Consider the following 22,309-nt stretch of genomic DNA (forward strand, 5'->3'; position numbering starts at 1 on the left):
CCCCTATAGTCCCAACTCTATTGAATCCAAAGCATTAGACAACGCGCAGGCTGCCGCGAATACAAGACAAGCGTCATGTGCAAAAGTGATTAAACAAAGAAAATAAAGCTCTACTCCTCCACCAGGGTATCATCCACGCGTCCCCGCACACTGCTCTTGCTGCTCTTCTTCGAGATGTTCATGAAGCTGAGCCTCTTCTTTACGCTGTCGGTCCGTGACGACAGCGACTTGTCGCTCTTCTGACTCTTGATCGTCTCTGGTCGCTTTAGGCTGGGCTGTCGCTGAAGACTGCCTTCGCTTCGATTTGGCGTAGACTGGCTGGGGAAGCTCGGTAACGCCTCTGGTTGTGGCGAGCTTGGCGTATGGTTGAGGAAGCTCAAACTCAGACGGTTCCTGGTATGCGTCTCCTTGCTGCGACTTCGTGATGACACTGTCGTCGAAGTGTCATCATCCACCGATGGCTTGTCAGCCTTTGCTTCCTTCTCTTTCTCCTTCTCCTTCTCGGGTTCACCCATGAGGAACTCCTTTGTCAAGAAGGCTAGACTCAGTCGCTTCTTGTCTTGTCGTGAAGCCCGACCGTTGAGTACCGGCGAGGCACCCCTGTCACCGTTGACCTGACTTTGGTCTGGCGTTGGGCTGGCGACCTGGGAGCGAGAGGTGGCCGCTGCAAGCCATGACCCAGTGGGCGAACGTAACGTGGGGGCCATGTTCGGTGGCAGTAGCGTGGATAGTTCGCGGAAGAAGGCGGATTCAAATCCTGACATAGTTAGTTATCAATCAAAGTGTGGTGAAGACAGTACATACGCTGTGTGAGGTCTGACTTCGTGGCTTGCTGAGCAGGCCTCACGTACAACGACAGGCAGCGACGGATGACCAGAGCGTAGTCAATCAGGGCAACCCGCAGTCCGTTCTCAAGCGGGTTAGGCTGTTGCTTCTCATCCTCGTCTTCCTCATCATCTTGTGCATCCGCGGGTGGAAGCAAGTCATGGTAGTTTGCAACGCAATCTTTCGAGTTCGTGTCCACGGCGTACATGAGTTCTTGCGTCAGTGTGTTGAATGTCGTGTCGTCACCATCGGTAATTCGTTTCTCAATAGCAAGCAGCTCCCCGGTCTTGCGTGATGTTCGCTCAATGGCCATTTGTAGGGGTGTGAGCATTACTGTACCAACCGCTACAATCTCGCTCCTCCGCAGGATTGTAGGGAAGTTCTCCGCTGTTGTGTAAAGAGTCTTCTCCGCGCCGGCGTCCCTGGCGTTGACAGTGGATGGTGACCGGCGAGAGGCTGATGTGAAGTGCGATGGGCGAGACAGCAGGTAGTAGTCCTTGACTGACTGGGAGACCTTGGCTCGTTGATAGATCGGATGAGTCAGGTCCTTCTGTGGGCTTACAGGGTAGATCTGCAGGTACTGCCCCTCCAGGTCTTGCCCGTCACCGGGGTTCACGATTTGTGCTGAAGGGTGTTGCTGTTGCATTCGGTCCGTGAAAGATGCCAACCGGTCGTTAGCAGAACCCTCGAAGATGAAATGCTTGTCCCGAAGCCCTGGTGGGAAGCCCAAGCCCTTGTATACCACGCGGAAGTAACGCGGGTTGGAGCGCTCGCCCTTTGCAATGTTCTCGTGGATTTTCGCCATAGCATGCTGTGTCCTGGCCAACTTGGCAAAGTCGAATACATTGTGCTCGTATTGCGCTGCAAGCTCCGTGTAGGCGGCCAACGCATTGTTCCATGACTGTCCAGTCTCGTAGTGATCGATCATCTGGAAGTAGAGCTGTTCTTTCCGCTCGAACGCAGGCTGTGGCGGCATGCTGGGGTCGGTGAGCGGATCTGTGGTCGAGTTCGGGTCCCATTCGTAAAGCTCGGCGTGCAGTCTGAGCGCAAGACCTGCCTCGGTGTAGTTTCCTGCATCCACTTGCAGTTGCACTAATTGATGCACATAGCGGATGTAGATGTCTTCCTTTTGCATGTCTTTCAGGAACTCCATAAGATGGAGAGTGTCCATAATATGGAAGACTTCGCCAGCCGCGTCCGTGCTATGCACAGCAACCAGGAGATCCAGGAGTTCATCGATGGTCGAGATAAGGTCCTTCAAAGCGGCGAGTAACGGTTCTTCCGGATCTTGGGCAAGAGGCTCGAACAGTTCTACTAGCTCCTGGATAAAGTGCTTTTGCAGAACCGCCTCAGTCAGATGTTTGGTCTTGAACAGGTTGTCCAGGCAGTCGATCATCTCCGCTTGTATGAGAGCGAGGTCTTCGCTCAGCGTCCACTCGCTGATGATCATCGTTTGTAGAACCTCGATGGCTACACTGCGGAGACCCTCATGCACGCTGAGGCAGAGTTCAACAATGGGTGCGACGAGGCCTGGCACATATTGCACCTGGAAGCCGCCCATCTTCTCCAGCCCGTACTGGCCCTTGTCCTCTGCACTAGCCTCCCAGCCAATCGCTTCCCAACTGCGTTGTAGCAGATCTGCGCCATGTTCGCGGACATCGCCAGCAATTTTCCACACTGCGCGTCGCTTCTGCTCCGGGAAGGTCTCCAATGCAAGAGCGTCGCTACCGACAAGTTTCAGTAACGCGTCAAAGAACGCTCGCCACAGCTCTGTGTTGAAGCTGTCTGCCTCGTCGGGAAGAGGGAGGAAAGAGTCGTGGAGGATATTGAACAATTTTTCCAATGCGCGCATGGTAGCCTTGTGGTGATAGATGTGCACACTGAACCACGAGCTAGGGTAGGCTTCGCAATCCAGAATGGAGATGTAGACTTGCAGTACCGAGAACAGAAATTCTGCTGTTTCTTCCTTGGGTAATTCCGGGTGCAAAAGTGTGGGAAGACTAGACATTGCCGCAAGTACTGCCGATATCTCTGCCAGTGCTTCATCGAATGGAGTTTCAGCAGTCGCAGCCCGCGACTGGAATGGATAGCTTGTTGGGAAGAGAAGCGAGAGTGTCTTCTTGGCTGGTCGGGGGGTTGCCTGAATGGCGCGATATGAGTCCACAAGCTTTGGCATGTATTCACAAGCTTCTTTTCCTAGCTCTTCGACTTGCGACGCAACGACAGAACAGCAGAGACGAACTTGGTCCTTCCATTGATCGGTGACGGTCTCCACTCGACCCCAGTACGGGGCTAACCACTGGACAGTGCTTGTCAGAAGCATGCGACGTACTTCTGGAGATTTGAATATTTGGAGACCGGAGAGATGGTGGATCAGGAGAAGCTTGTACAGGATGAGCTTTCCCTGCACATTTGAGCAAGAATCCAGGAAGCCAGCCGTCAGCTTGAAGACCTCAGTTGCTGGCATGCACCCCTCGAGCTCCGGAAGCCAGGAATGCAAGTTCTGTACAAGGAGAGTCTTGGTACCGATGAGGACGGGCGAGGGGTTTCCCATGAGAGCCTCTAATGAGGTGAAGAGTACCCTCATCTCCTTGCTGAACTGAGTCCGGTCTTTGATGCCAATACTCTCTTCCTTAACCTTCTGCTTTTCTCGCGCATTGACCAGGAATTTCATGATGAGGTTGCCGACCTTGAAAGTTGCGCGCAGCCGTCGAGAGCTCTCGGAATCTGTAGGCTTGGCGAGCAGTCGGCCCAGACTTTGCATGAGACATGATGTAACGAGAGAGTGGAATGATTTGGTCCGCGCATACTGATCCACCAATGGCTCAAGGTTGAACCGTCTGTCGTGCACTATGCCCAGTACAATGACAACAGCATTGAAGACGAGATCCTCGTACTCATCGCTTCCGGCATAATGGCTTTGTATAGCGAACAGGGCGTCGAACACTTCGCTCAAGAGCTTGACGATCTCAATCTCCGGAACGAAGTTGAAACGGCGCAACAATCCTACAAGCTCTCCTGGCGGCTGTTCCTGCCATTTGATGAGACCGAGTATGGTCGGATCTTGGGAGTATCGGGTACTACAAAGGAACGTCTTGACGTGGACAGATGCCATTGGACCCATGACATGGTCATCCTTCTTCTTCGCACTCCAAGGTAGGCCAAGGTATGCTCCCTTTCCAGCGATCATGCCTGAGGTGTATTCGTCGTATCTGTACAGCGTCAAAGCATGGTCGCCATCGCGGGCGAAGGCATCCTGGTTCCAGAGGGGCATCCAGCAAAGCGCAAATGGAAATCCGGGGGCATCGGCAATGCTCATAACCAAGTGTGATCCGGGAACATCCTGGGGGTCGATAGCAAGCCGGACTGTCGCGTTCCATCCCTCGCCTCGCTGGGCTGCTGTAGTGCGCCATGCGGTATGGCCTGCACTGTTAGTTGACGGGTATATGCACCCCTCAATGCGCTCCCCAGAGCTCTTACGGACCTCTATGGTAAGCTGGAGGTTGGTCATTTGAGAGGTTTGGATTAGCGGGACAGTGCCAGTCTTTGGGTGGGCCAGAAAGGCGTTCTTTGGGAGGAAAGGCTCGACGAGCGTGAGGTAGATGTCGCTGCGTGGCTTTGTCGGAGCCCCCGAGAAACCAATCTTGCGACACTGCCTAATGTTGTGCAGCATCGTGGGGATCTTGGCGATGAGGCCCTCGGCGTCTGCATGGACGAAGGCTTTCATGTGTATGGTAAGTCGACTGATAGGCGCGTTCAGCTTGTATTTGCCGGTGGCGCTTGGGTATATTTCTGGCAATACGCTGTCCCAGCCGCCATCACTATCCAAGATATCTTCTCCAGGTGTTGCTGTGCTGTACATCCTGACGGTCTGATCGGCCTCTGACCGGGCTTGCAGTATCTGATTGACAGACACCACACCGACTGCGATGGATCTCTTCAGCGTCTTCTGGTCTCTTGACAAAGCGCGGGCTCGCGTGCTTGCAGTCGCGGAAGAGCCTGGTCTCGCATCGGATGTCTGTGTCTGTGATCGGGACTGTTCGAGGCTCGGGCGATGGCGTTCATCCGAAGAATCTGTGTTTCGTGATTCGGTGTGTCGCGAGTTTGTTGACTCCTTCCGCTTGGAGCCGAACATGACGCTGCGCCTTCCTCCCTTGATGCTGCCCTGCTGGGAAGGCTGCACCGACCCCTTGCCTGGCGGTGTGTCCTTGCCCGTGCCTGCCTTCTCGGCTGCAGCCGGCGAGCGAAGTGGCTCGTTTGTCATCAGCCTGAAGACAAGATACAGAGTAGTGCCGGATCCTGCGCCCTCACCAATGTCGGTCAAGCTGAGATCCACAAGCAGTGCGCGCAGTTTGTCATTGCTCAGGGACACGGCTGATCCATCTCGCCCAGTCAAGTCGAATGAATACGCCTCGGAGAGTGGTTGTGGCGCTGATCCCGGCGTCTTCAGGCACAGGTACATGCTGATTTGAGCCGCGCCATTGACGACGTCTCCCGTCACATGTTTCAGACTGACGAACAAATGGTTTAGGTTGTGCTCGTCGACATGGGCTGTTGGTCGGCTGTCCAGTAGGCTCATCATCGACTGCAGTTTTGTGACTTCGATGGCCGAGTCGTCGCCCGTCAGGATGCGGCCGCGCTGCGAGGGGCTCCGTACGATGACGTCTCCGCAGAGCATCTTATTGCCTGCCACAAGGTCCCAGACGGTCGCCTCGCGTACCTTTTCCAGCTCCTTGGCCGTGAGAACCTTGTGCAACAGCTGGCGGCGCGCCGTGTCCAGGCGGTTCACTAGCCGTGACATCTTGTCCAACGAGCCATACTTGCGTGCCAGTAGCAGCTCGTGCACCTTTGTGGAGTGCCATTCGCGAAGGCAGGAGGCGATCTCGTCGACCAATGGCTCCTGGGCGGAGGTGGGTGTCTCGTCGCCAATCTTCAGCATCGGTACTGGCGCGGGCGGTCGTGGAGCGGTCGGGTCGGATATGGGCGAGAGCGGGAGCATCAATTGCTGCAGATGCTCTTCGCGCGAGGTCCACTGCGAGTGGGTGCTGCCCGCGCGCTTTCGGGCAGACCTGTGGCGTGAGAGTGGGCGGGCCAGGGACGAGGGCAGCGCAGAGACGCCATCCGTCTTGGAGGCTCGTCGCGCATTCGGGCCAGAGCCTTTGGCAGAGGGAGAGGTCGCACGTGTGCTTTCGGTGGGCGTGACGATGCCGTTGGTCGGATGCGCGTAGTGGCTGCCACGACCCGAGTCGTGTCCAGCGTCCTGGTTCGCCGTGTCTTTGCTCTCGCCCAGGACTTCACGCACCTCGACGCACGATCGCGGGAATATGCCAGAGAAGACGCGTGCCTCGAGTGTCTGGCCCTTCACGCTCGTCAGGCCAGCCAGCAGCGAGGGCGGCGCAACCAGATATCCTCGATACCATGATGCATCCTGGCCGCCCTGCTCAATGATGTACAGCTCGTCACCGATCTCGAGGGGCAGGTCGGCGGGCGACGAGGGCTGGAAGGGGTATATGCATATTGCGAACGCGATGCGCGGGAGCGGTCTCCAGCTCGGCATGGCACCAGACGTGTCGGGCTATATTGGGGGGAGTCGGCGACAGAGCATCACGAGCAGTCGACGGTAGGATGTGTTTCGGGGGAGCTCTTCCAGAGAGTTTCAGATACGGGTGTTGGAGGGCGCGCTGCTCAAGGTGCCCCTGATGAGATTACCGAAGGAAATCTGGGGATATGTCCAAAACCTTATTATGGTAAGCGGGGCACGTCCGACGTTGAAGCAGGGCGAGGGTGATTACAATGTGGCTGTAGTAGTCTAGGGCAGACGGTCGCGTGCAAGAAGAAATTATGTACAGCAAACAAAAGTTTCGACTGCGCAATGTTGATAACCTTCGCTGCACCGTTCGGTAGCAGCCGTGCATGCAGGGCGCTCGGGGCACAGGCTTCGTATCATCACCAGCATGGCCCTGGCCTCGAGTGTTGGTATCATCATCACTCGACGCGTTCCATGTCATAGCGCCCAATATACGCGCATCTCACATGCATCGGCCCTTGACGCCGTCGCCTTGTCCATCTGCAAGAGGACATCTCAATCTTGGAATCTCGCCGTTTTCGAACCACGTTGCCAGAAGGGAAAGGCAGGGGACGCTACAGCCGGTGTTTAATTGGTGAATAACCTTTGATGCACATCTCCCGCCTGTCTTGGCTTCATTTTGGGCCAACAACCTTCCAAAGCACGTGCGTCTTGCTTTTAACTCCACACCCGGCCAACGTTCATTTCAGACCAGGCAACGGTCCGAGCTCGCTGGATACTTCTCCTACATGACACGAACTGCGAATCTGTGTTCTGCAGTCGTCAGTCTTCCAGCCTTCCAGAATAGTCAGCACGCGATCTCGGCGCACAGAGCCACGAGGTGAAACCGCGACGGTGGAGCCACCTCCGATGGGGCTGCACACGCCGCAAACACGCGCGCGATGTGGCGTGCCATCATTTGGCTGTATGGCGGTGCACTAAGCCAGGCACTTGCCGTTAGGGTACATTGCGGCCACAGCGTCCATCACACGACCGTGAACGCATCCCACCGACCTTAACACCGTTGAACGACCATCGAAACACCGAGTTAATGGTCCACTCAGAGGAAGTGGATCACAGTATGGTGCCCGAGGACGGCGAGTGCCCTCCCACTTCACACGTGTGTCGTAAAGGAGTATCAGTGGGGCTACAGGCTTCGGAACCTGGGCCCTGGGCCCTGGGAAAACTTCTTACTAAAGTCGGGCTCTAGACGCTCTGATCTACATTAGAGCTTGTCAACGTACTGAGGAAATACAGATCTGCTCTGTACACGTCTGTACTGCAGTAGTCTGGTCGGAACAGTCCCGAGTTCTCCTCTGCAGTCTACGTACCCACTTTGGGATCTTGGGCCGCGAAAGAGACAGACGTATAGTGTAGGACATGGTCGTAAGTATGAAGATCAAGAAATACGCGATTTGCTTTTCCGTCAGGAAAATGTTTGACAGCACTTACTGACAGAATGTACTGACCCCATGTCGTGAACACGCCAGAGGTTCAACTGTTCATCGGCTTCGAGACTGGACACTGGAAGGACAAGAAGGTCCAACAAATCAGCGCAATCGAGCTCCCTAAGTACAGTCGCGACAACGTCGGATCTAGCTCTACGTGCATGCCATCCGCTCCGCGTTGCGGGCCGGCGCGCGCCTATGGACTCAAACTTGCTCATCTGGCGGCACCACATCTGCGCATCACGGTGCCTGGCGATCTTGGCCGACGTGCTTCTCAACTCTCTTAATGATGGTTCAGACCCAGAAAACACGATCTTGTATGGTCTGACAGCTGACGGCTGACATCTTCATTTCCGCTACAAGAGTAGTCTCCCACGTTTTCCACCCTTCTTTCCTTCTGAAACGTTCATACAAGCTGTTCTGCCACGAGTTATATCGATCGACACGGACACAGACATGAACATGGATATGCCTTCGGCCACCTCCGCTGATGCTCACGCACACCTCATGGCATCCATGCGTCCCGGGGCATCAATGTCAGCAATGGACATGTCGGGGATGGCATCGACCTTTTCGAGTAGCACCCGCGTCACGCTTTGGTTCACTGAATGGACGACGACGACAACGGCGACCTATGTGCTAACGATCTTCTTCCTCTTTTCATTGGGCATCTTCAATCGATTCCTGAGTGCTTTCAAGAGCCAACTGGAGAGAAAATGGAGGATGCAACAGCAGGCCGAGAGCACATCACAGTTCATGCCCAACACGGAGAAGCTGGTCAACCACAGTGTTCGTGGCCATGCACGGCAATGGAGCCGTGCGCTGCGACAACAGCCTCTCGAACTGGATGATAAGGACAGGCAAGAGATTGAGCCTTTGAGCCCAGTCGTACCACAACCAACTGCAGCGGAGGAGACTGGTATTACACGGGGCTCTACGGCATCACGTAAGACTTTCTGGGTGGCACAAGCACCCTGGAGCGCGAAGAAAGATGGCATAAGCGCTGCTTTGGAGTTTAGTCGCGCATTGATCGGCTACGTATTGTACGTTCGTGAACGAAACCTTTGAGAGCTGAGATACTAACGACGCAGTAGAATGCTTGCTGTTATGACTTACAACATCGGTTTCCTATTCGCTGTCACGGGAAGCGTACTTCTCGGCGAGCTGGTATTTGGGCGGTACACACGGGGTTCTGCAGGTCTAGCCGAGGATGGCTGCCATTCTTGAGTGGCACTTTATAGATACATACGAAGTGTAATGCGCGAAATACAGTTCAATGGCCTTTCGAAACTACGAAAACGGGTTCAGATGTAAACGCAGACTCACGTATCCAGCTTTCATATCTGGAGAAGACGACCCGATTTCATAATAACAGCAGCGTCGTCGATTTAACACGTTGAATACGAGATCTGCAACCTTAAATTTGTCGTCCGACATTCGCGAAACCGGTTTGCATTTTCGTGTTTGGTTTGTTGATCGAGTTGCTCATCCCAGCCCTTTACCATCCTCTTTTCGGTCCTGCTGTTCGGTCCTCCTTCCGACGGCAGTCACACCGCATCTGGAGTGGGGCACTTTAGGCAACCATGCTGTCGTGTTTGACGCCGAACAAGAGATACTCACCACAACTTCTGACGCGACAAACCTGCCCGACTAGAGGACGATGGAGGTAAGTACGAAATTCCTACATTCCATTGCGTGTGCACGTGCCTTGGATTCGTCGCGAAGGCAGCCGGGAGGCCGCCGATGAGCAAAACCAACTATGTCAAGAGCGACCGACTTCTGCACCGAGGCCGACTGCCAAAGAACTGTCAACCGCATCGCACTCGCTGACTGATTCGCAGGCCCTGCGCTGTCCGTCTGCGCGTATAGCGTCGAAAGATACCATCGTCAACCCACTAGCTCCTCTTCCAGACGAGCTCATCCTGGAAATATGCGAGGTAAGTTGTGCTCGGCAAATGAGCTCGTTGCCTTCAATGTAATGCTTTTACCATATCCTCGAGGCATTCAAAGTGTTTGGCTTTACCGGGTGTGTTATAAGTACGGTCAAACGATGAGCTTTCTTATACAAGCAGATGTGTTGCATATACTAACTTTTTTTCTTCCTCGTATAGCGCGTTTTTCCGTGGGATGGATCCGAGCGATCGACTTCTGAACGAGCCTCAGCAAGGCCTACCTTTTCCGCTCTTGCTAGGACCTGCAAGTACCTGTATCCCTTCGGAATGCGGTTTTTCTATGAGAGCTGTCAGATCCCGGATCCCGGAAGCTCAGGCGGCCTCCTCCGCACATTACACAACCATCCCGAGATGGTCTCATATGTTCGCGAGATATTGATCGGCGGATTCTGCGACGGGAAATCTGCAGGTGGCAATGACCGAAGCATAAGCAAGGCAGAGATGACTGCACATATCCGGACATTATCCCTCCCTTACGAGAGCACTTTGATCGAGGCCGTTGCTCTTCATCCGGAAGAAGTAGGGCTAGCGCTTCTTGTTTTGGAGGCTCGCACCTCTCTCCAAGTCCTTTCCAGATTGCATCACCGTTATAGTAGTCATACTTACTGCTCTACTACTCCATTGTGGAAGCTTCGTAGGCATGGATTCCGTTCAACACCTGAAGACAATGCACATATGCCTCATCGGGCCCTCTGGCTTACCCCCTTGCTTCACGCAGCCCAGCAGTATTTAAGTGCACCAGCCGATGCATCAATTGGGTTCGCAAAACTCTGTTTCCTGTCACTAGACATGACAGGAATACCCATGGCTAAGATAGCTCCTGTATTGCATCTGCCATCGCTCAGGACCTTGGAGCTTCACGACATATCATACGGTGTTCCATCATTTGGCATCGACCATGGGTCTTGGAATATACGTCCAAGATCGTCTCAGTTACAAAACATCTCCATAATCTGGCCGTCCGAACCGCCATTAAGTCACATAACACAGTTGTTACAATCGTGTGCGACTGTGTCAAGCTTCCGATGTGATCGACCTGATAAACCTGACGACAACATAGTGGATTGGCATTGCACACTCCTTAAAGCTGCAAGATCACACAGCAAAACCCTCAAAAGACTCGAACTCCGGATGGAAGAGAATGGTGCATTTACCTGGACGGATGAATGGCCGCGAAATTTCTTCCTATCTGAAATGGAAGAACTGGAAGAGCTGGAGTTGCACTACACTGCCATTGTGGGCAAACAACGAGGAATCCATTACGTGGAATTGCCTGAAACTCCAGAACCTGCCCGATCGCTTCGTGATCTACTGCCGCCGAATCTAGTCGACTTAAGACTAAAGTATGATAGATCCGCAATGAACGCCAACGTTGACTACACCGCGGAGCTACGGGGCCTTGTGGAAGACGATCTAAAGTTCCCCCGCAAGCTCAAAAAGGTGAGCGTTCATTACTTTCATGACGCAGTGCACTCAAAATTCCCTTTTTCCCTCCACAGCCTTCAGGAATACTTCGAGGCTCATGGTGTCGAATTTCACTATATCATCAGGTACGAGTTAGACAATGAATGTAAGTGCTTCATGTATCCGCAAGCTCGACGTATTCTAATAGCGTTGCTATAGATGATGAGGATTTTCTGGTACAGAATCTTGCTGCCTTGGGCTACGATGGCGCTCATATGTGTAAACGGTCCGTTACGAATCACGACTGGTGGCCATGGATGGGCCCCGAAACACTGCACTTCAGGGTAATGGAAGAGATCAGAGCAGATGAGAGACGTCAAAAGGCGCATTAGTCTGAGGCGACGACAATGACGGACTCAGTGAGCTTAGAGTCAATTAGAGAGCTGCGTCTATAAGCTGTAATCGATTGAACTGTCTCAAGGTACTACACGCTTCATTTCCAGCTGTCTCCATCCCAAATCACCAAGTGACTTCCCCCGATCGTTGGAGGGGCGATCATACTCATGTCGGAAAACTGTAATCGATTCCAGAATTCTGCCACGCTGGCAGCCTTCATTGGCATCCAGCCAAAGTAACGTTGCGAACCAACTCGCGGGTTTCGCGAGACATGGTCTTCTGGACGGTAGTCGGCGTCCACAGCCTTGATGATGGAAGCGGTGGGGTCTGATAGAGCTTCGTCATCGGCAAAAAGGAATATTCGGTGTAGGTCGTAGTCCGTATTCATTGGTTGTTCGCCCTCGCCTTTATTGTACAGCTCGCGAAGTTGATCCACATCGAGACCAGCCAGCGCAGGGTCTGACCGCGCATCGAGGCGGAAGAGCGCCCACACTTGTTGGAAGCCAGATTCGTCTTCTTCGGTTCCAGTCGCTTCTAGAGCCCCTTCGCGCGCATCGGTTTGGATCTTTTGGAGAAGTCGCTGCCATTGCTGATCAGATGAAGGTCCGTATCCCGTACGGTAGATAGTAAAGCCCCAGTTCCTGTGGCGGACAAATTCATCGTCTTCATAGACGCAGAGATTCTTTATCCATTCTTTGACGGTGGTAGTCATTGGGGAAGGAAAGGAAGATGTTTTAAATTCGGAGAAATACGGATGGAGAGATTGTAATGAGATGCGAATGCAATCGTTTCGAGATATAACCGCTTGATTGAAGATTTATGTAACCACACGGGGTTTGACGTGTTTATAGCGTTCACATTACAAGAGTTGAGGCCTGAATACCTAGGCAGCCATCTGCGGGTGGGTCTGCGCACAGACAGTGCTGCCTTGCGACTCTCCTGCATAGGCAGGTATATATTTGAAGTGCGCGGGCGAGGTTTGAAGGTAATTTAGGTTTTTAGATATATTCATAGCAAAGGTACTCAGATATTCTATGAATCAATTCCTTGGCCAAGTATTGGTTGACAAGTTTGCGCCAATCCATGGGTACCAAACTTCGCGAACTTCCCAGCCACCATATGGACCCTATCAACGACGCTTCAATGCAACTCATACCCAATGAAAATTTGGACTCGTGCGCGTGGGCGATTTCATGTTGCGAATGCAAGGTCCTTGTCTCTTTTTTCTTTCGCACACTACGACCTTTGCCAGATCATAGCACCACCTGGGCACTTCAAGACGGATGAAGAAGATTCGCAAACAAATACGACAATAAATGCACCGCATTTTCTTCTCTCAAGATGCCTTCGCAACTACCTCGCTCAAGGACCCGGATTGATTTCGTCCCGAAAGTGCGCCGACCACGCGAAAAAAGGTCACATGCGTCGCTGCGAAAAAGCACCCTTACTGCTGTTTGCAAGAGCACAATGCTGGAAGTACCGCCCAGACAAGAGCCCAATCATGGTCTGCAGTACTTCCCTCTATGGCTAGCTGCTAAGGCAATCTGGCTCGGGATGGACTGGTGCCTCAATCAGGCCTTCGACGGTTTGGAAGCTATAGCGAGATTGCGAAGGAATGGGATTCAGAATCAAGAGATGGACTACCTAGCGAATACCAACTAGCAGAGGGAAATATTCCAACAGTAAGGAAAGAGATTTAGAGATTATACAGTATTTCCGCTAAGCCTACCCAGCGACCGATATACGCCCGACTCCTCTGATCACATCAATATTACCATGGCCATCAGCAGACTTTACTTTCCACCACCGATCACGCCCACTGCCCTCCGCTGAGCCGTGCCCCTACAGACAGGCGTCTCATCTCGTATCGCCTGCGGCGGGATGCGATACATGACCAGATACTCACCATAATGCAACCACTCCGCTGCTACCTCTTTGCTACCGGCGGCATCCTTCAGCAGGTCCGCAGCGCGAAACACTGGACCTCTAGCAAAGTGCGCGGGATCTACGGTAACAACCCAGGTGTCCTCGCCATAGCGCTCTCCGAAGTGCTTGGCGACGGCTTCTGCATGGGCTAGGTTGTCGTACACGCTGATGAAGGGGGAAGAGATGTTGGTTTGTTGGTTCAGGTGGGCGAGACCGAAACGGGATAGTGCGGATGTGTAGTTGACGATAGTGGTTTGGTTCTTGGAACTGAAGCCGGTGGAGAAGGCGTAGCGGGTCTGTGAGCTAGTGCGATGAACGCGGTAGACCAGTGTCGGTATGGCGGTTGGGGCGGGGGGTGGTGTCGGTGATGCATGGATCGGATGGGGTTGTGTAAGAGTGTAAAGTGCTATTTGTATATCAGTATATCTATTCGGGGTGTGTGCGAGGGTTCGGAGGTTTACCTGTCATGATGGAGTTGTAATTGATGTGTCTTCAAAGCAGCAAGTTGTAGCGAATATGAGATGTTGCCGACTGGATATACTGTCCACGTCAAACCCACTTGTAGTGTCTTTGAGGTCTACTGAAAGTAAGTGACAGACGACTCTGAAATTCGGAACTGTATGGTGGAAGCTGTTGCGTTCAAGAGAAGTCTTTTATGCCTCCATATGTCAGTCTAACGTACAGTCCCAAGAGACCGGTCAACGAGGCCATTCAAACGGTACAAATGCATTTGAATCAGGAGTTCGTTGGTCATGTTGACTTTCCTTCCGCCGACGGGCATGTACATCGTTTCGTCTGTTCGAGTGTTGACTACCCGAGAGTCAACAAAGAGACAACGAGATCCCACGCTCGGTGCCGTCGGCAGGCCCAACCGGGTTGTGGGGACGGTCACAATACATTTAGTCCTGAGGTACCGTACCGTTGCTACCTTTTTCGTTTGGTGACGGGGGTAAGGCCAGGTGCATGTGGAACGAATCGTCGGTGTCATTGCTTCGAATGCCCTTTCTTCATCGCTATCCGTTTGGTATGCAGATCGCGGTATCTTGCATGACCGCATAATGCGGATTGTGCATCAGGCGTATCGACGCGAAGGTCCTCTTAGCGAGGCACGTTTGGACCTTTAGTATGCTCCGATGCGGAGAACACCGCCATGAATGATGGTTTGAGACCCTCGTGGTAGCGGATATTAAGGGACGGGCTATTGACGGGAGGTGCCTTAGAAAACACATAACTGCAGACATAACGGGTTTGGTGTTTGACAAGAATACTAGATTCGACATGGAGACGTCATCTTTCCAAAAATCTGCCAGGAAAAGACTGGACGAAAGATAGAATTTTTGAGACATGGCTTTCTGTGCCGCTGGAAGCGTCAAGGCATCGGACCGATGTGTCGTTTCCTTGAAATCCGATATTGGGGTCGTACAGCCAAACGGGCAGACGCATCTAGTGGAGCGTCAGGCATTACATCCTATTTGCCGTATGCACCGTATTGTAGAAAGGGACGTGCAGTCCCTCCCGAGTACCGAATGCACATCGGGGATGGAATATCACAGTACCGCATCCAGGGGCGCGGGAGGAAGGCGACCTGCGTGGCGTAGTGACGACACCTGTCGATAGGTTCTCACCGCTCCTTCTCCAGACGGCGCCGGTGGAATCGAGCTGACCATAACGCGATTGACATTCATGATGGAAGATGGGTGCGAAGACAGAAGTGAAGGTCCCACAAGTGGTTCGGCATCCGCCCCGCGTGGGCCTAAGCTATTTCGGGACAAGCGTCGCATTCCGAGGTCTCCAGAAGTCCGAAAAGTTGGTGGTGACAATCGCAGGCGCGCAGGCGGGCATCAACGTTACATCGCCACACAAACGGTATGTGAAGCTGCTCAAGACATGAACACTTCAATCTGACGTCTAGGTAGTTAATCTGACTCCGTGTCGCCGCAGGGCCCACGCCAAACGCCACGCCAAACCCATCCAAAGCCACTCGCAAACGCACCGAGACCTCGCGTCGAAGCCACCAACTCTCTACATCACATACCCACCATGTCTTATTTCCGGATAACACTCATGCGCTCCGGCATCGGTATGCCCGAGAAGACGCAGGGAGTACTCAAAGCGCTCGGTCTCCGCAAACGCATGACGACAGTCTACCACCCCGTTACACAATCTGTCGCTGGTCAGATCATGAGGATAAAGGAGTTGGTCGATGTCAAAGAGGTCAAGAACCCAATGACGAAGGACCAAATGCGCGCTGCGAGAAGACCGGATCCGGGGTACTATATTGAGCAGAGGGCGGGCGAGGCTATGGGGGCGTACGAATAAACGTGAAGAGATGGAAATTAGATATGGTCGTGGCATGTAAAATAAGGTACGAAGATGTATGCATATATGGCGTTTAGGGGCATAGTACTACACGGTCAGTTGAAGAAGAGGCTGGTGTGCTATGTGCATCATATACTCGGGGATCGAACAAAATATCCAAGGCGCTCACCCTTCTCACCAATTGACAAGCAGTTCGCATACATCATCACTTCGGGTTATTCTTCAAGTTTCGGTTGGAAGTCAGAGTAGTCAGTCTTCGCGTGCCTTACCGCATGAACCTGTCTGCTACCTCAAGACGGTTCACACCATGACGCCGATCCATCCGTTACCAGACATTCACTTGTGCACCTCCGATCCGCCGTACAAACAGCAGTCTTTCAAGATTGGTATTCGACCAATAGCATCATGTGTTCGCTTGGACAATTCTGCAGCCTGGCTGACACATCACAGCTGAAAACCCCGCATCAGACTGCGTCGTGAACAGCCGCTTCTTTTGGCTTCACTTTCCATCATATAACCCGGCGATGACCAAGAGAATAAAGTCGAGCGTTCCAAGCAGGTTCAGTTGATGGACAAGATATATCGACAGGCAACATGTGTTGCCATTTGGCTTGGACGAGAAGTGGATAACAGCGGGCAGGCGATGCAACTAATAGGGAAATTGAGCGCCTACAAAGCGACAAGTGAATGGACCAGCCTTTTGGAACATGGTGACTACAAAGCTTTGCACACTCTCTTCCGGAGGAACTATTGGAGTCGGCTTTGGGTTGTGCAGGAAGTATATTACGCACAGAGCAAGATAGTCTGCTGCGGTTCTTCCAAACTCCCCTGGGACCTACATAAGAGAGCATCAGATACTCTTTGGCAACACGAAAGCGACCCTTACCTCTGGACGGGACCGAGTAGCTTTCCAGATGTCCAACGTCTCATGGCGCTGGGTCCAAACTCTCTGTTAGAAGTTTTGCGAGCTTGCCGGAGGAAGCTGAGCGAGAACCCGAGAGATAAGGTATTCGGTGTGCTAGGCATACTTCCACAAGACATACGCGAACGCCTAAATGTGAGCTATGACAAAACTGTCAAGTCTCTATACCTGGAAGTCACCCAACTCATCGTTCGGTCCACGCATCGCCTTGATGTGATGCGCGAAGCGATCCACTTTCCTGTTCAGGTCAACTTTACTGATTTGCCCACATGGTGTCCAAACTGGGCACAGGTTCCAGAAAACTCGGCCTTATCCTCGGAGAACTTCTCGGCGGCGGGCTACAGCGACGCCGAATGCGAGTTCAAGGACGAGTTGCGGAAGCTTGAGATCTCTGCCATTGAAATGGATATCATCGATACGACGGGCGTGGCAGTGGGCACTCTGTGCTCTCTACAAGATTATCTCATGGCCTTTCTGAATTGGCGGGTGCTGCTTCTCTCTCGTTTCAACATTACAGAAGACGAAGAGTCGGACCATCCGCGCGTAGACGACTTCTGCAAAACGCTCTCATTGGGTCAGCCACTTGAAGAACTAGAGCATTGTTGGACGAGAGCCTGCTATTATATGTTCTCTTCATGGACCCAGGAGATATTCCCACGACTTCAGCTGGACTCTAAGTTCAAACAACAAGGGGAGTCAGACAACCCGCAACTCTATGAGCTACGATCATTCATACAAAAGAACTTCGGTAACAGAATGGTACGTTCAGAGTTTCTGTCTCAATGTCTCTGCTAACGTATTGTGTTATCTACAGATGGGTAGAACCTTCTGCATTACGAGGGACGGATTGATGGGCATGGGAACTGGTTTCATGAGTCGCACAGACGTCGTTGTTGTGCCGTTTGGTTGTTCAACACCCATTATACTCCGCCTGGATGGTCAAAGCAATGAGTATCGCTACGTTGGGGACGTCTATATCCATGGTTATATGCATGGCGAAGCTCTCACAAGCGACAAGCCAGTCAAAAAGTACACACTACACTGAAACGTCGATAGCTCATCAGATCTTCCTTTGAAGACTCGATCCAAAACTCTATGCAACCACCACAGGCCCAATACCAAACAGATCCAACTCCCTATTCTGCACCCAAACACCTCTCGCAATATTTCTACCAACCCAAGGCTCAAGGCTCCACCCCAACGCGCCCACCATCCACACAAAGCCGACCACACGCCAAAACAACCCATCCTTGAACCCCATCGCCTTCCCCAAGCCAATAACATGATCCTCCACCATAATGATCGCCGCCTGCAACAAAAAGCACCACAACGCGCCGTCGTCATCAAACTCGCAATTCACCAACATGCTCGCTACCCCATGCACCAACCCCGAGATACCAAACGCAACGAAAAGCTGAACATACTTGGACGCAAAAGACCCCTTGCGCAAACCCAGCAAATCCCTCGCTAACCAAACACTAAGAGGAGAGCAAATACGACGGCATTGCTGATGCCAAACCACAGACCACGCGCTGCGCACACTGTACAAATCGCGGAACCTACCAAACATGGAGGGGCAGTCTCGTGGGTTAGTGAGACCGGTGGCTACGGATACAATGCCGTAAGCGATGTTGTAGAACTCCATGGTGGTGAATGTGAGCATGATATGAAGCCAAGTGTAGTAGAAGCGAGTGAGGAAGGGAGAGTCAACCGGGAAGGGCTGGTGTGGTTTCTGCGTGCGGATATCGATCCAGGAGCCGTGGGGGGATGCGGCGGAGTGGCAGACTATAATGTCTTTTATGACGAAGAAGATGAGGCCGCGTACGAGCTTTCGGGCGATGAATTTACTTGGTTGGGTTAGTTGAGTCGGGGATGATAGGTTGGGGGTAGACTTACAGACGAGGGTAGTCGCCCGGTACTTCCATGCACACATTCTTGACCTGACTACTCCATCCCGTGTAACGGCTCCACGTCGAGAGACGAAGAGCCCACCATGCTCTGCTCCAGAAACTTCTCCCTGCACCACCGGGTCTGTCTCTGTAATCCAGCTGTTTCACGTCGTCATTCTTCTTGTCATTTTCATCCTTCTCATATTGTATCTTGTACCACCCGTCTTTGTCGGGGCTCCCCAGTAAGATCCAGTCAACATAGGTGAACACACGAGCGCCCACTCCACAGTTGATTGCTAGGTTGTAGCCCCAACCTGCATCCCCCCATTCTCGGTAAAGAGATTGAGCGGCGAGGAGAAGGAGAAGAGGGAGAGTGATAGCGATACGAGGGAGGCGGTGATCGGGTCCGGTGGCAAGGGTAAGGATGTTGAGTAGGTAGAGAAGGGGTACTTGTAATGTTATGATGATATCGGGAAGTTTAAAAAGAGACATTGCTATGATGCCGGCTCCGCAGTCCAGGAGATGGGAAGACTGGACTTACTGCGCATCGGTACATTGCGGCATACGACGGAATTTATATAGAGTGGGATATGATGCTTTGACCGGCCGTAAGATCTTAGTGTTCGTGGGTCGATTAGGGATCCTCCCTACATGCTGGCTTGGCCCAATGAGATGGGTTCGAGTACGTTAGCGCTAAGGTCCGTGATTTCGGGACAATGTCCCTGACTAGTGCAGTCAGATCGCGAATAGAAGGCCGTGAACTGTCATCTTAACCGCAATGTGGTCTTGAAAATTGGTATCATTACAATGCTATAGTCGTGGTTGTAGTCAATGCTGCAGATGGGTAGCCAGGTCGACACGCTGTGGCATTCCAGATTTGACATGTCCTCTCAGCACCTCTACTAAATTTCCACATCTTGAAAACTGGCTCCATCGCCATCGTCTTCAGCTGATGCTTGGCCTGGCTTCGGTCTCTGTGGTAAACTTGCTTCCAGAGACTTCTCGTCGTTGGGCTCAGGCTCAGATTCGTCCTCCTCGCTATCCTCTTGCTGTGGTTCCTTCCCATTTTGCGGCTTGAGATCCTCGGTTCGAGCCTTTTGCTCTTCTGTCTGCGTCTTCGGTTCCACTGAGTTTCGCTCGCTCTTCTCGCTAACGTCGTCTTTGGGTGGCGGAGGGGGTGGCGCTGCACCGTCGGTATCGCGGTCACGCCTCGGTTGCTCGGGTGTAGGTGGTGTCACCTCGGTGCGCGGGCTCATGATTGGACTTCTGGGTTGCTGCTGCTGCTGTTGTTGCTGAGGCTGCTGTTGTGATTGCTGGGCGGGTTGCTGTGAGCCTCCTGGGCCGACGCTTCGTAACCTAGGGTCCGCGTTTAGGTAGTAACCCCTCACACCGACAATCCTGCCCTCCCTCTCGCAGCCTATGACCCAATCTGGGACAACTACAGGTATGTTGTTCTCGACCGCCTTCTCCCACGCAGGCCCTCTGCCTTCGGTGCATACGAAGTGCGTGGTGTCGATGCGCACATTGTCCGCGATCTTGGCGCCGATTCTTTCCACGGACCGCTGCAGAGACTCTCGGAGAGCCGCAGGCATGTGGCCAGGCGTGATGGTGATACCAGACAAGTCCGTCATCTTGTGTGTTTGTACCAAAAGCTTCTCGCTGCTGAAAGTGCCCGCGCTCGTTTTGAGGACCAAATGGAACTGATATTCCGTGTCGACAGCCAGACCACTCAGCTTGGTGCTGTGCACGTCACTGGGCTTGGGTATTGTGCCTGCCTTGTTGCCATTGCGGCATAGTGTGAGGCTGCGCAGTTCGGCGGTCGCGATATCGATAGGGTCCCATTCGAGAACGACTGAGGTTTGCGTGGCATTGCGGCATTTGAGGACGGGGGCTGAGGGGGTGCGCTGGCCAAAGGTGCGGAAGATCTCCGACTGGAGCTCATGGAAGGCTTTCTGGGCGTCGGCTTCGGCTTTGTAGTTTCTTCCAACATCGATATCCACCATAGAGCCCGACGAGATGTCGGGGGGTAGCAATATAGAAGGGAACTCAATCTACCTTTACGTCAGCCAGATGAAGAGCAAGGATGCGCCTGCGCTGCGTTGAGCGCTGGGCGGCATTGAGGGGCTCACGAGACGCTTGTCTTCTGTCAGTAGCACTGCTACTCCAGCATCGACCTTTCCGACTGTGAGGGAGACGAGCATCTTGGGCGTGACTGTGTGAGGATGTCGGACTTGGGAGACGTGTAATGTTTGGTAGAGCTGAGCGGCCGCGTACCTGACCATCAATGGCGCGGCCCGAAGAATCGCCGTGGCAGGCGCTAGCGGCCAGCTCTGCTCCACGCCCCTCTATCAACACCATAGCATACATACGTAGAGCAAGCGCCATGGGAAGGTTACGCAGCGCTCATGGCGACTAAAGTGACATGTACATAGACTATGTAGCCATCTGCACGGTTGTAAATCGTGCCTCGACTTGGTGGATACGCAAAAGAAGCACCCGCGATTGACCTCGAGAACAAAATTCCTCGTTTCGACTTAGGTAGTCTGATACCTACGTCTATTCTTGCGATGCACAGTTCCAGCGATTCGAGGTTTGCTTGAAAACATTACAATCTTCTGGCAAGCTTGTCACTCTTTGCATAGACCTCGTGCGGCGTTTGGATATAATTCTTTACACTTGTCAGATTTCCAGCTCTGTGCTTGGAGGCATGTGAAAGAGGTTATTCATGCATCAGCAATTCACGACTAGCGATGATGACTTGGGCGGCTACTGTACAAATTCTGGTCAATACGTGCACTAACATGATCGCTCGGTAGCATTGTTGGATCCAGAGGTGAAAGTAAACTATTATGTCGCGGTTAGGAGTAGGACTGAGCCGCATGATATGAGCGCTGCTCAAATGGGAACATCTAATCGATTCCGGTCAAAGTTCATGTAGGGCGGCCAGACCTGCCACACCGACTTCCCAGCCCCCCTTGCGAGAGTCGTAAGACGCTGTATCGTATTCTTGAACTTCTCGGCTCGTGTGCATTCGTTTCATAATATTAAACTTAACCTTTTCTCACCGAAGACTTGCAGCTGATGACGTCACTCATTACCCTTGACCTCCCGTACATGAGTAGCCATACGACTGGATATGTTTAGTGCTACCCCTCGGATGTCGGTGATGCATCACGTGAATTGGCGTCTGGCGCGCAGGCTCGGAAACGCGACCATATGCATCCCAACTCTTGTACATAACTGTGCTGCATGCCGCGGAAGCAGGGACAACACCACGCTCCAAAGTCGATACGTGTGGCATGCGAATCCCCATGCCGGGATCCGCTGTCAGCACTCCACACCCCAGAAGGGCCTTCCGAAGCTGGCCAGGTCCGATCGGCGATGGCACGGTGGGGAGGACCGGAGGCTAACGTCTTTATCGTGGTTGCTTGTTCAAGGCTGGCGTCGCCCCCAGTAAGCGCGTTCAACACTTTGGCGCAGAGATTTTGAAAGCGGCTCAACAGATGGGCGACACGTGTAGCCGACGCTGCTGCAGCGGCGGGCATGGGCATTTCCAAGCTTCTGGCCAGCCTTTTTGCGGCTCGCTGGACATGGGATTGAAACCTGGCGGACGAGGGCGTTAGGCTAGAGTGGGCTTAGGTCAGCCGTTCGCGATAAGTCCC

At 52.9% G+C, this 22,309-nt stretch overlaps 7 protein-coding genes across 7 annotated transcripts; 3 read left to right on the forward strand and 4 right to left on the reverse strand.

The window, feature by feature from the left end:
• Positions 1-110: 110 nt before the first annotated feature.
• J4E78_005989 (uncharacterized protein) lies at positions 111-6,382 on the reverse strand (the record flags this gene model as incomplete). The annotated part of the gene is made up of 2 exons (XM_049366603.1): positions 111-757; positions 805-6,382. The coding sequence occupies 2 exons, from the start codon at positions 6,380-6,382 to the stop codon at positions 111-113; spliced, it is 6,225 nt and encodes a 2,074-aa protein (XP_049221309.1).
• A 1,991-nt stretch (positions 6,383-8,373) lies between these two features.
• J4E78_005990 (uncharacterized protein) lies at positions 8,374-9,066 on the forward strand (the record flags this gene model as incomplete). The annotated part of the gene is made up of 2 exons (XM_049366604.1): positions 8,374-8,882; positions 8,934-9,066. The coding sequence occupies 2 exons, from the start codon at positions 8,374-8,376 to the stop codon at positions 9,064-9,066; spliced, it is 642 nt and encodes a 213-aa protein (XP_049221310.1).
• A 2,622-nt stretch (positions 9,067-11,688) lies between these two features.
• Positions 11,689-12,303, reverse strand: J4E78_005991 (uncharacterized protein; the record flags this gene model as incomplete). Its single annotated transcript, XM_049366605.1, has 1 exon — positions 11,689-12,303. One exon carries the CDS (start codon positions 12,301-12,303, stop codon positions 11,689-11,691), a length of 615 nt encoding a protein of 204 aa, XP_049221311.1.
• Positions 12,304-13,384: 1,081 nt separating this feature from the next.
• J4E78_005992 (uncharacterized protein) lies at positions 13,385-13,985 on the reverse strand (the record flags this gene model as incomplete). The annotated part of the gene is made up of 2 exons (XM_049366606.1): positions 13,385-13,923; positions 13,979-13,985. 2 exons carry the CDS (start codon positions 13,983-13,985, stop codon positions 13,385-13,387), a joined length of 546 nt encoding a protein of 181 aa, XP_049221312.1.
• Positions 13,986-15,557: 1,572 nt separating this feature from the next.
• J4E78_005993 (uncharacterized protein) lies at positions 15,558-16,085 on the forward strand (the record flags this gene model as incomplete). Its single annotated transcript, XM_049366607.1, has 2 exons — positions 15,558-15,826; positions 15,914-16,085. The coding sequence occupies 2 exons, from the start codon at positions 15,558-15,560 to the stop codon at positions 16,083-16,085; spliced, it is 441 nt and encodes a 146-aa protein (XP_049221313.1).
• A 679-nt stretch (positions 16,086-16,764) lies between these two features.
• On the forward strand, positions 16,765-17,553 carry J4E78_005994 (uncharacterized protein; the record flags this gene model as incomplete). Its single annotated transcript, XM_049366608.1, has 1 exon — positions 16,765-17,553. The coding sequence occupies one exon, from the start codon at positions 16,765-16,767 to the stop codon at positions 17,551-17,553; it is 789 nt and encodes a 262-aa protein (XP_049221314.1).
• A 1,996-nt stretch (positions 17,554-19,549) lies between these two features.
• J4E78_005995 (uncharacterized protein) lies at positions 19,550-20,929 on the reverse strand (the record flags this gene model as incomplete). The annotated part of the gene is made up of 2 exons (XM_049366609.1): positions 19,550-20,698; positions 20,777-20,929. The coding sequence occupies 2 exons, from the start codon at positions 20,927-20,929 to the stop codon at positions 19,550-19,552; spliced, it is 1,302 nt and encodes a 433-aa protein (XP_049221315.1).
• Between the last annotated feature and the right edge of the window lie 1,380 nt (positions 20,930-22,309).

Source organism: Alternaria triticimaculans (assembly GCF_023758025.1).
Source record: "Alternaria triticimaculans strain BMP 0046 chromosome Unknown scaffold_8, whole genome shotgun sequence".
In the NCBI taxonomy this organism is placed as follows: Eukaryota; Fungi; Ascomycota; class Dothideomycetes; order Pleosporales; family Pleosporaceae; genus Alternaria; species Alternaria triticimaculans.